Source organism: Fulmarus glacialis, unplaced genomic scaffold, assembly GCF_000690835.1.
Source record: "Fulmarus glacialis isolate BGI_N327 unplaced genomic scaffold, ASM69083v1 scaffold13119, whole genome shotgun sequence".
Classification (NCBI taxonomy): domain Eukaryota; kingdom Metazoa; phylum Chordata; class Aves; order Procellariiformes; family Procellariidae; genus Fulmarus; species Fulmarus glacialis.
Genome location: NW_009233933.1, coordinates 1,585 through 14,339, shown reverse-complemented (window position 1 = coordinate 14,339; position 12,755 = coordinate 1,585). Strand labels below are relative to the sequence as shown.

The following is a 12,755-nucleotide window of genomic DNA, read 5'->3' as shown; positions in this document are numbered from 1 at the left end:
GCACACGGGGTCATTTTTGCAGAACTTGTAGGAAGTGGCCATCTTTGAGACTCCCTAAAGCTCTGTCAAGGAGACTGATCAGACGAGCCTCAGTTCTTCAGGAAGTCTAAAAGGAACTAAAAGTCATAAACCCACAAAGCTGTCTTCCTTCTGCATACCTATATTCACTCTAAACTATGATCAGTCAAGTCTGGTTTGTTCATCCCTCCCCTTTCTTTACAATTCTTCCATTCAAATTTTAGCTCCTTCACAAATATCTTTTCTTCCATGTCAAGCTTCCGCCCTTCTCCAATTCTCAAATCAACATTTACAGCACATTTCCTCCATATCACTTCTGACCTTCTTCCTCCACGCACTCTCCATAAAGTCAATGGACTTGGACAGTCTTTCCTGGATCTCGCAATTGCCTTTATATTAATTTTTGTCATTATTCTTTAACAAACCTGCAGTTCCCATAAACCGTATCAAAACCATCATTCTTTCTTCCATGCCTTACTGTTCTTGCTTTTTAAAATCTGAGATACTTTACAATAGAGACCTATCATTTATATGTTAAGAATTTTGCATGAATAAACAGCAATCTTTCCTCACATGAAAAATACTTGCTCTGCAGCAGAACAGTGCCAGGAAGGCTGCAGAGGCCCAGAAGACTGAGAAAAACAGTAGACAGAACAATTGCAGAAATCTGATAATAAAGACAAGTAAGTGATTCATCTTAAACTTATGAATCTACCAGTTATGGTATATATTTGCACAGAGCCCTACTGAAAGGTGGATCTTTAAAAAGAAATTGCTTCTCATTCTATAAAGAGATCAGAAAGAGAGAATGGCCACTGGTAAGCATGATAGGTTACCGTAAACAAAATAAATTATCCCTGGAGCATATAAGTGTTATATTAAATACATATGTCAGCCTGAGCCTTTGAGGATTATTGTGTTGCCTAAAAAGGAGTTTTTACAGTTGTGAAATTTGAAGTAGAATAAAAATGAACTTTTAACTAAGTTGAATGTGACTGTTACAAAATACAAAACCTTTCATCTGTAGAAGCAAGACTCTAATGTAAACTTCAGCAGCAGCAGAAAGCAAGCTTTCCAAAAGTTTTATTCCCTCATGGGAAAGGCTGTGTAATTAGTTAGGCTTTATGGAGTATTACTTGACTTGCATTAGACATTATAAGCGTGAAGAAAATCTGGGCCTTTCAGCTTTAGAAAATGTCCACTCTGAAAATGATATTTTGCCACAAACACGACGAAACCTGCTCTCTAGTATTTCTGGTTCCTCAGCCACACGGCAACGGCAATAATCTTAGCTGCCTGGTGGCTAACAAGCCTAGGGGGAAAATAAACAAACAAAAAACCACAAAGGGCAAGAAGAGACAATACGCAGTAAAATGTAAAAAAAGACAAAAGAAAGAAGAGACACTTAGGACAATAAAAGAAGAAATTAAAAAAATACAAAATACACACAGTATGCACACATGCTGGAGAAAAACTAAAAGGGTTAAATGAAAATAGATTCAAGGTAAGGACAGAAGAGAGCTGAAGACTTTAAATGCTAATGAGAAGAGTTGATCCAAAAAGAAAAAAAATCTGGTAATGAGACATTTAAAAAACCTGATGATGTAAAAACAAGAGAGAATAACCAGGGATGAAAGTAAGAGCAGTAATCAACCAAAAAAAATCTTCAGTTAATCGTAATGCCATGCAACACAGAAAAGAAAAAAAAAAAGAACCAATCTGTATTTCTAATTACTCCTTGTAGCTGAAGACATTATAAAGACAAAAGTAATCAAGGTTTTGGTTCCAAGAAACCAATGAAGATTAAAAAAAAAAAGTACATAAGTATAAATCAGCAAAAGGAAGAAACAAAAAAATAATTCTCTTGGTTCAGTGTTTCTAAATAAGAAAAAATACTTTTAAACAACCTGCCAATTTTTATGTCACTTTCCCCCTAAACTCACTTTTCCATGTAGTAACTTGTGGAGTCAGTTCCCAATGACATTCCTGATTCCACAGACACTGTGCAGGTGGGAACTCTCTCCTAATGGCAGCAGTAACAGAACACAAAATACAGGGACTCTAAAGGTGTCAAATTCTAGTGCCAATACCCCAATACTGTGGTAGCCTGTACCGTAATCTACTATCAGTTTTAACATTACCATTCCTACCTTCTAATCTTACCAAACAGTCATTTACCTTCAATAAACAATGCTCTAAAAAGATACACCATTTCATGTTTGAGGGTAGCAGACTTCCCCAGTACGAGATGCTGCACATCTGACAGCATGCGATGTCCAGTTTCCATGTTCTTGTGTAATGGCTTTGGACAGCACATGTTTAATCAAGAACATAACCTTCCTTCACACAGGACAGACAAATGTTTCTGCAAGCTGGCCATGGCAGTACACCTACACAACACAAAACAGTTGTACATGTTTGAAACACCCCAATACTTGGAAGTCTCTTTACAACCTGTATGCTTGGAAGTCCTCATCATGGAAGATTATGGAAATCACCTTATTTTAGATACTTTCCTTAACACAAGACATGAATTTGGAACTCAGGAAGAGTAAGAAATCTGGGTGCTCTTCATTTTATCCCTCTTTTCGATAAGCAATAAAAAGAAACTGCATGAAGGTTTCAATCCCTCCTCCTTTATGCCCTTAAACTTTCAAAAGTAAAGGTTCAAAAGTAAATAGGGGACGTTTGTATCTGATTTCTATAATAAAAAAGGTTTGACCTCACACTTAGCTGCAGGGGGATACATGCATACACAGGCTTAAAGAATCACCACACATCACTTCATAAAACACCTTGAAACATACTGCAAGATGTGTAACGTCTGCGCCCCTAGAGCTTCTGTGCTCAAGTACCTTTTGGCTTTTTATAGCTAAGCACTAGTTCAAAGGCTTCTTACTACAAGCACACTCTAATACCAGTGACAGCCTCCTTATCCTTCTAGCTGTATAGCACACCTTGGCTTAATGCAGTCAGACTTCTCCCCAGTTCTAGTGGAAATAACATAAAATTTCTCAAGCAGTAAAGAAGGTCCTTCACTTAGCACAGTCCTTGTTTCTTTTACATGCCTTTTCTATGTCACTTCCACTTACTAAGCATGCATGCTGGAACACATATTATGCAGATATGCAGTCAAATGGCACTCAGCTTGTAAGAATTCCTGAATCTGTAACTCAGATTAGCCAGACCATCCCTTTGACTGGATAAAGCATAAAAGCAATACAAAACTACAGGGAACTCATCTGATTGACGATCAGATTCCAGGTCCAACTGCCTGGACCCACCTCCTCCCTTTTGCATTTCCACTCACAAGAGACCTTCAAGTGGAACCTGTACTCCCTCTCATGGTGGTTTCTTTCACCACAACTCACTCCAGTTTAGGAACCTCCAATGGTTTCAGATCCTCATTTAGCAGCTTGCCCCAGCCACTCTTGCCATTCAAACAGCAGTAACAATGTTATCAAAACTGAGGTCCTTCTAAGGGAAAAGGTGGGCTGTTGTGTTAACATAACCCAAACACCAGATAGCCTCTTACGTTGCTTACGTTTCCTCAAGATCCACAAAACTACATGAGCCTCTTCACTCAGCTGAATGAAGATCAGACTACATTTTTTTTTTTATCATCCTTATTAAATACATATCTGCTATAACAAATGGTTTAGAGAAAAGATGATCCTTTATGTAGCCCCATTTTCTGCGTAAATTTCCTTAGTAGGCTTGCCGGGCTTTCGAGTAGTTTGTCTGTTGTTGTTGCCCATAAAACCCAGCAACATAGGTATGTGTTTTTCTTTGGAAGCTCAGTTTGGAGTAAAATATTCTTTATCAATAAAATCATCCAGCAGCTCTTCATCTTCATTACATTCCTTAACACAGGCAAACATTAGCAGTGTTGCATTTACTAAGGAGTAAATGCATAAAAACAAACAAAAGAACCCCTCATTACTCTATTTTCAAGCCTCTTATACCTTTGTCCAATGCTTATGATGGATATAATTAACAATTCTGGCTTCAGAGGCTGAAAAAAGAGACCAGTAATGAAGATCAGATTACATTCACTGTAAAATACACAACATTTACCCCAATTCCATTATTGTTCTCCTGTAGAAAATGTGAAAGTGCAGGTATTATTAGTGCACCGATATTTGTTAAGAACCTCTGGCAAAGGGATTATCATTATCTACTTTAGTAATATCGGATTTTCATAGTACATAGGAAATGAACATAGGACAATAAAAAAATTTGCAGAATAGTCACTTGTAATGCTCTCTGCAATCACTGTGTACAGAAAGGTGATCTCAGTTATCTGTTATCAGTACTGTTACAAGGTCATCTACTAAACCTGAAACCATCCCTTTTAGTTTCTAAATGGACACAAAGATTTTCCTTTGGAAAAAAGTCTCTGAGACCCATAAAAACAGCAGTAGAGTAATAAATGCTATGAACTTCTGTTGTACTGTGTAAATAAAACAAAACGTCCTACAGAAGATGTGTTCATCAAACAGAGATAAGGGCTGATATTGGTACAGTCTTCCACAGCTGATTCTTGGAAAACTTGCTGTGAAGTGACTGCACCATATTTGGAAGTGGGCACAAAAAACAGTTTTGACTATTTTTTCCATTGAAAATACAAGTAGGAAAGGGAGAACAATTACTTGAAAAATCTGAAAAAAAAGAGGACATAAGCACCAGCAACAAAGGACCCAGTTTCTAGCTATCACAATAACTACACAAAGATAGGTTTGATTTGATTTCAGATGCCATAACTTACTGACACTGGCAGCTCCTTTGAAATCTTAAAGATTACAGCATACCCTTAAAAGGGAACTTTTTCTTCTTAGATACCTGAAATCTAGAATGGTCTTTATGAACAGTTATCTCCAAAATTTTTATGCAGACAAAAAAGAGGTCATGTACTACACAATTAACAAGTAAATGCTTAAGATGAAATGACCACTTTATAATATACTGTCAACTGCTCCATACGTAACTGTCTCAAAGATTTCAGTATATAACTGTCCCTCAGAGGAAAAAATTTTTCTTTGAGGACAGGAGAAGTAACAGAATACTCCTCTAAGAAGAACACTCAAGTCTGAAAATTGTAGGGTAAAACCATACTTTTTCCTTTAAGAACAATAACCTAGAACATAACATGGCATCACAGCAATTATCATTCAAGCAACAGATGTGTATATATACATGTTCTCACCAAACGTATGAGTGCCGTGTTCCTGATGATTCTCTCCCTGCAAGGCTATCATTTTTTTATGAGCATCAACCCACCATGGTTTGTACTTTAAGACATGTTGAATAGCTTCATCTTCAAAAAAATCAGCTCTAGGAAAAAAAAAAGTCATTTTCTATTTATTTCAGTTTGTAGTGTATGTGGGTATATTTTAATGCATACATAGAATACACCTGACTTGGCCCCAGGCTATTTTCCATACATTTGAAATACAACAAACCTGACCAGTATCTGTTCTTTGACTTAAAACCAGAAAATAAGCATTATTAAAAGCATAAGCAATATTCTCTTATCTTACAGTGCTCCTTCCTTACTTCCTCCACCTTTCCTGAGCCACCCAGAAGCCTAGGAAATCGATGAACTTGCAGCATGACATGAAGTTGAACAAACCTGATACGTTCTGGATGAATCTAAAGGAAAACATTCCAAAGAGAAGACTTCTCAGAGAACGTCACTGGCAGCAAACTTGATTTTACTGGGAAGCTCTCCCACTTTAAAACTGCGTATACTTTGGGGAAGAAGGGTATGCAGCTGAAGGGCAAAGATAAAGTAGGGATAGGGACTGACTTTAAGTAAACAAAGGCATGTTGTAGCAAGGTAGAAGAGTTCTACGTGAATTCTGGAAGAGACATTACCTCCATCTCAGCAGAAAGCCACTGTGGTAAAAATCTCAATATAGTAATTCTGGAGGACTTATACTAAAGGATTCAAGTTCTAAGCCTCCTCTTCTATCATTTTAGGTTTTTCTTCAAACAAAATGATACTATAAATACTGAGAACTGAAAAAAATGCAGGGAATTTCTTAATCATCATACAAAACCTGCCCAGTCTACTGAACACAGAATGTAATTTGCCTTACCCTCACACTGACAGATTTTTTGATGCCTTCCTTCAGCGTCTTTATAAAGTAACTTAAAGATATCAGCCAGTGTACATTTTCCTCGAAGGCAACAGAACACTCCTGCTTGCCACCGTTTCTCCCAGAGCTGTGCTTCTCATCAGGGTACACAGGAAAACAGTTTGTGTTGAAGACAGGTTGGTATCATCTGTTCTAAGCATCCAAAACACAGCCATTAAACTAAACTGTTGTAGCTTATCTACCAGGCTAGAACACAGGTTCTAAGATGGAAACTTACAATTACTGTAATTTGCATCACATTATAGGTTAGGAACTACTTCAGTTCTAGTGAAATGTACTTCCAACTGACATTTCAAGAAAGCTTTTCTAATTTCTACGTGCTACAGAAAGACATGCAACTGCCTGTGAAACACCTAACTGGGGAAAAATTCCAAGTTTGCAAAGATACCTTCTGAAACAACTCAAAATGAGTTAAGCCTACCTCTCCCTGACAAAAGACACTACAAGTACTAATTCTCCCTAATGGGGACTACACTCTTCTCCCACCAAATCGATCTTGCAGGAATCACTGTACTAATAGATCTCATGGCTTCAATTTAGTTTACTTATCTGGAAATTTCTGAACCTAACTTGACCTGAAATACTCCAACTTGAAAGGCACAAAGAATCATTTCCACCTTCACTACATGGGATGAAGCACAAAGAAACACAAAGTCTTGGTTTGGAACTTTTACTCATTCTCCTGTAAAAAAAAATTTGTGATGAAGGCAAAAAACAAAGTGGCCTAGACAAAATCTTCGTAACTTCAAAACTCAAATTTACTTTCTCACAGACCAGGATGGTTCAGTAATCCTTGTTTCAGAAGGGGACAACAAAGTTCTGACATCTATAACCCCTGCTGCTGAAGAGGTGAACTATAAAACAATGTTCTGCAACAGTTCACAGCAGCCCCTGCTTGAATACAGACTTCAGCAGTAATTAAACAGTAGAGTAACCCCAAAACAGATAAGCAAGGTCTTGTGTCAGTGTCACACTTAAGAATACCCTCTAAGGCCTGCTGTGATGAGACAAAGAAACAGACAAACAAAAAGTAAAGCTATTATTTCCAAAAGTGATCTTAAAACCAATCATTTTTTTAAAGAAAAAGTGAATATATTTCAAGTGAGGTACTTTTACTTGACCACGTGAAGTAAATCAATACTCACAGGTAATGATCAGGCTCAAACTTGGCAGCCTCAGCTGCCAGGCGTTTCCTCCTACGTTCATCTACAGGAGTTTGGTCTGGATCCTTAATGTCAATAACATCACTGAGTTCATCCTGCAAATGGAACAAAAATTATATGACCAAGCCACAGGTATGATATGCAAGATTTATTTAGTAAGAGTTTAGAAAGGATGCTTATCAGCATTACACCGAAATCCCTAGTTGCTCTTCAACCTCCCTTTCAAATCTTCCAAATTCAGGCTCCATTGTGCAAATAAAACATCAAAATTCCAAGGAAATTCAATTATTTGAAGCTCCTTAGAATTCATGATATTATGAAGTCTATTCAGGCCATTTTATCATAAGGCAGACAGGTTGTTTTGCATTACGATAAAATTTGCAGTGTTTAACAAAAGCACACAACCACAACAAAGACAAGATAAAAACCACAGATACTGTTCTTGTGACTTTGGAGATTACTCTCACGCTCTGAAGTAGCCATACATTAATTAATGTGCAATCACAGTGCCCTTTTAAGCATCATTAAGTAGTGGTACATTAATGCTGATGGGAAATGTACTTCTTCATTAATTTCATGGTAATAAGCCAGTATATATATACTAACAGAATGTAAATACTTTCTCCATAAATATCAATCCTTCCGCTCCAAACCCTGAAAATACTACAATTCATGCAATAATGAGTTACAAACTTACATAATTAAGTAGCTTTAAACAGCTACAACTTAAATTGCCTAGAGTAAGAACACTACAAAAAATTATCATCTACTATTTTAATAAAAGCTCTGTATACTACGAATATTATTATACTACTTAGCATCCCACAGGTTGTAGATTAGCTTCAATCTATTAATGAATTAAAGAAACTGTTGAACGCACAAGAGCAAAGTAACCGCATTTTAAAGCTCCTATCCTACCAATTGATCCACAAAAGCAAATTTCAGCACACCAGCGTAACCCTAGTAAATCCCACAGATACCAGGTGATCAGACACCTTGAAAAGTGCACACTTCAAAAGTTATTGTCCTGTGAGAAAATCAAGTCTAAAATAAAAAGTACAAAGAGAAAATTACCATTAATTTTACAACGAAAAAAATGTTAATTCAACAACCATAACAGGATCTATAGATTAGCCAGCTTTATTTCTTTTTTTTTTTTTTTGAGTAATTTCTTTTTAGTTTAAAAATAAATTAAAATTCATGGTATCTGAAATACGCTGTACATTGATGTTACATATGTTTGAAGTCAGAATAGAAGACAATACCAAACATAAAGCAGAAGTGTTAACAGCCTGTAGACAGTTTGCAGCTTGCCAGAACTACTCACCTGGCACATGGCCTGCTTCATACAGGCCTTTTTCTCCGTGCCTTCACAGGCTAGCTGAACCATGCTGATGACAGCAGCCCACCTCCAGAGGCTATTTTTACCAAGGACCCCATTCAGCCCTTTCCGCTGACACTGAAATTATTGCAGCAATAGACCGGCCCATTGACTCTTGCTACACAATTAACTCAGTCTTGACCACCCCCTACTTCTGCAGGAACAAGGATTTGCCTGTACTACTTACTACATGCAAAAGTAGAATATTCTCAGTCACAGAATGGGACAATGGAGAACAGTTACCTAACAATCCCCTCCTGACTGTGGAATGAGCCAGGAAGCCTACCCAAAAAGAAAGTTACCCAGAACTTTTATGATCAGGAAAAGACAAAAATGCATCTACCTGCAGCCGCTGGAATACCCCTGACCGCAAATTCCCAAATCCGTAACGGTACTGGAGTGGTAGAGTGCTTTCTGCACTTTCTTCATAAGGGGTCTGCTCTACTTCCCAGTCAAATTCTTCTTCCTCCTCCTCAGACAACTCAGCAGAGGCAGCTGCATATATCACATGGTCAGAGAAAGAAAATTATTACATAGATTATTACATATATTATTACATAATATAAAGGCAAACACTGATAACACAATAAGCCTTTCCCATTTTACTACACCTTTTAAGAAATCTTATACAACAGTGGGTCATAAGGGCAGATGCTTCCATCAATAATCCATAGGTCCTGCTCCAAATTCTTCAACTTTCAAAAATGAAAACCAGGAACACTGAAGTTTTTAACTGTACTCCCTCAAAGACTAAAATAATTGATTTCAACAAGATCAGAACTTGATGCTAAGAGAACCCTGACAGGAGCAAAGTGATGTTATCAATAATTTAAGATAGGTATTGAAAAATTAAACACAGATAGTCAAACATTCTTGCCTATTAAACACTGATGTTAAGCAAGTCATCCACTAGAACCTGTGGTTTTAATTAGCTTCTACCATTTGAGCTAAAAGTCCAGTTGTGCTAGCTTACAGGAAGCAGAAGACTCAAATGCATGTGTATTATACAGCCACTAGAGGGGTACAAAGATCTACAGAGGATTAGCATATATTAAGCACATTTTGGAAAAATGTAAACATAACTAAGCCTATAAAGATGACATGTATATCACCTACAACACATTTAGTTCTATACTTATCCATACTTCCAGATTCATTCACACCCTTCTTGCACCTTCGACTAGACAATAATAGAAATACTGTATTTTTCTACATATATCACTATGTAGATCTGTAACTATTTTGTTATGTACATGTATCACTAGTATAAGCACGATTGTTTTGTCATACCTATCTCTTCCACTAAAGGTTTTGCTGATCTTGATTTCTTTGGTGCTAAGAGAGATGTCAGCATGTCCAGTCCCTCAAAATATTGGCCAGGAATCTCCTTCGGTAACCGAATAGTAAAAGTTCCTTAAAGGAAAGTCAGAATATAGTTACTGCATCAAAATATCCAAGACAAAGAAAAATATGCATTTTTTTCCTCCAATGAAAAAGGCTCACAGAAACTGGGACACATGCAGGTAGCATTTTACTATGCATCAGTCTCTGTGCGTATTTTTAACATTACTTCACAAGTTTCACAAAAATCAAAGATTTTAATAATAAAGCATGAAAGAGAATATTTAACCAGTTGTGGTCTCTTGATTCACATTGTATAAACACAAACCAACAGAATACAAGCTTTATTTCATTTTCAATCCTTCCACCAATCAAGCAATCAACAGAAGATCACAGGAAACTACATTCAGCAATCTGTCTATTGTCTTAAGTCAAGCACGTTATAAAGGCTTTGCAAGCAGCAAATTATAGGTTTTATTGCTTTTTTTTTTTAATTAATACATTAATTCCAGAAGGTACATATTTTATTCCAGAAATACATTCCACCTCAAGGCGTGGAGAAAAGCTAATGTCTTCTCTCTTAAGACATAGCCAAGAGACCGCCTCAGGATTATCTCATTTCTACTCAGCATTTCCTGACTTCCTTAGAGATTTACTAGACTAATGATCTTGGTACAATGACATTTCTAGCCCCCACTGGGCTAGAAACCTTTTCATTATTAGGACAGTTCTGAACAAGTCCTTTCTCCTCAAGGATAGCCTAAGTACGTAAAATAAATCCTGAGTAAGATTTTTTCATACTACATAACATAGGAGAAACTTTACATTTATTTACAGTATTGTATACTTCACTGAAGTTCTATGCAATTCCAGTGCAGCAAAGCATAAATTATTGAAGAGTTAGTAGCATTTTTAATGACACATACACTAATAACATTAACTAATACCTTTGTCTGTATTATAAGATGCTTTTTCTCTTCCATCTTCCACAATTCTTCCAGGAAGTGTCAATCTGCAGGAAAAAAATTAGATGCCTCATTGAATACCTGACTAATTCTGCAACTTAACGTCTCAGCCTATAAAAATGTAGGGCACATTCCAAAATCAGCACAAAGGACTTAACTACATGATTCCTTTTGACAGTAATGGAAGTCATGCAGTTAAATCCCCATATACTTAAAAATCTTTTTCCCTAACTATTGGCACAAAAAATCAGCATCTGAGATAGAGAAAATTTGTGACTCCTGGTTTCCCAGCTTGGACAAGGCCACGGACACCACAGAGACGATGCCCTTGGCACTACGTGCAACACTTGGAAGTTTCTGCAATTTAAAAACTCTAAGCTAACCACAGTGACAGGATATGAGAACTCATCCAGAGTTCTTGTACTGCTTATTCAGAATCACCAATTCAGTGCATTCTACCAGTCCACTAAAAACCCTTGTGGTCTACTTATACATATAGGGGAAGCATGTCCAAGAATACAGGAAACAGAAAATAAGAAAGGTTAATAGCTCATCAGCTCCTACATGCCAAAGGTTCTCTTAACACTTTCATACTGAGATTGCCTCTTCTTCTTTTTCTATAGCATAGTGGAGAACTTGCTATCTAGAGAAAAGATACAACCTGGAACCTCACTTCCTACTGGGAACCTCACTTCCTACTGCCCCCACTCACATGACTTTTCTCCCCTTACGTTATTATGAGCACATCAAAATCCATTCTTCACCAAATATACCGTATCTGGCTCTCAACAGGGAAAAGACACTTATTCTACACAACTTGCATAGATCCAGAGAATTGTCTTGCCATTTTACAATTAAAAATCTATTGTAAAGTAAATTTTTAAAGTATTTCTTTAAACTCTCTTTAACATGATTTAATGCATAGAATCAAAGAGGCCAGATCCCTAAAAAAAATTCTTTGCACAAAATGGGCTGTCTATAGTCTACAGCGCAAGAGCTGCAGATGAGGAATGTTCTGAAGGGACCAAAATGAAGTTCATTCTCTACTGACTTTTATTTATTTTATGAAGTTCAATTTTTTTAAAATCCTTCTACTACTTGCCTGAGAAAGTACGGCTTAGCATAAAATTTAAAATCTTCCCCTTCAAAATACACGTCAAACTCCGAAGCTCTGGCATAAGGTACTTTGATTATTATTGTAAGAAAATCCAGATCCTGGGTCAGCTCAAAAGCTGGAGTTATCATGATGAATCCACCAGGAAAAGCAACCACTGGCTGTGTGGCCCTATCAAAACAGGAAAACAAGAAAAGATTATTGTAGTTTCCAATTTATGAGAGCAAATAGTGTCTCTTCAAAATTCTGTAAGAAGAACATTCTTACAAAATTTATCTTCACATGCTCAAGAAGAAAACACTCACCACAACAGCAACAAAACAAAAAAAAAGTGTTATCACGAATTTGAAGGTACCACCTCTCTGCACCTTAAAGAAACAATTGAACATAAATGAATGCAGACATTTGGAGCACAGGAAAGCACCTATTACATTCCGCATAAAAAACACACTAAATTCAGTCCTAGAACGTGGCAGCTTTTTGTAATTGTTGTTTATAATTTCACACATAGCAGATGTTAGATCTCTACAGTTCATTAGTGAACTGATCACAAATCACTATTAGAAAATACTGAAAAACAGCAATACTTTCAAAAAATTAGAGATGTATGAT

General features: G+C 36.7%; 1 protein-coding gene across 1 annotated transcript in view; it reads right to left on the bottom strand.

Moving 5' to 3' along the window:
- Nucleotides 1–12,295, bottom strand: part of SHQ1 (SHQ1, H/ACA ribonucleoprotein assembly factor) — a 52,853-nt gene extending 40,558 nt beyond the window's left edge. The window contains exons 1-6 of the mRNA XM_009585491.1: nucleotides 12,132–12,295; nucleotides 11,012–11,076; nucleotides 10,014–10,136; nucleotides 9,067–9,218; nucleotides 7,325–7,437; nucleotides 5,225–5,352 (exon numbers count right to left, since the gene is read on the bottom strand). Of these exons, the coding sequence (XP_009583786.1) occupies nucleotides 5,225–5,352; nucleotides 7,325–7,437; nucleotides 9,067–9,218; nucleotides 10,014–10,136; nucleotides 11,012–11,076; nucleotides 12,132–12,274 (724 nt within the window). The 5' untranslated portion in view covers nucleotides 12,275–12,295. The remainder of the gene's footprint in view (nucleotides 1–5,224; nucleotides 5,353–7,324; nucleotides 7,438–9,066; nucleotides 9,219–10,013; nucleotides 10,137–11,011; nucleotides 11,077–12,131) is intronic.
- Between the last annotated feature and the right edge of the window lie 460 nt (nucleotides 12,296–12,755).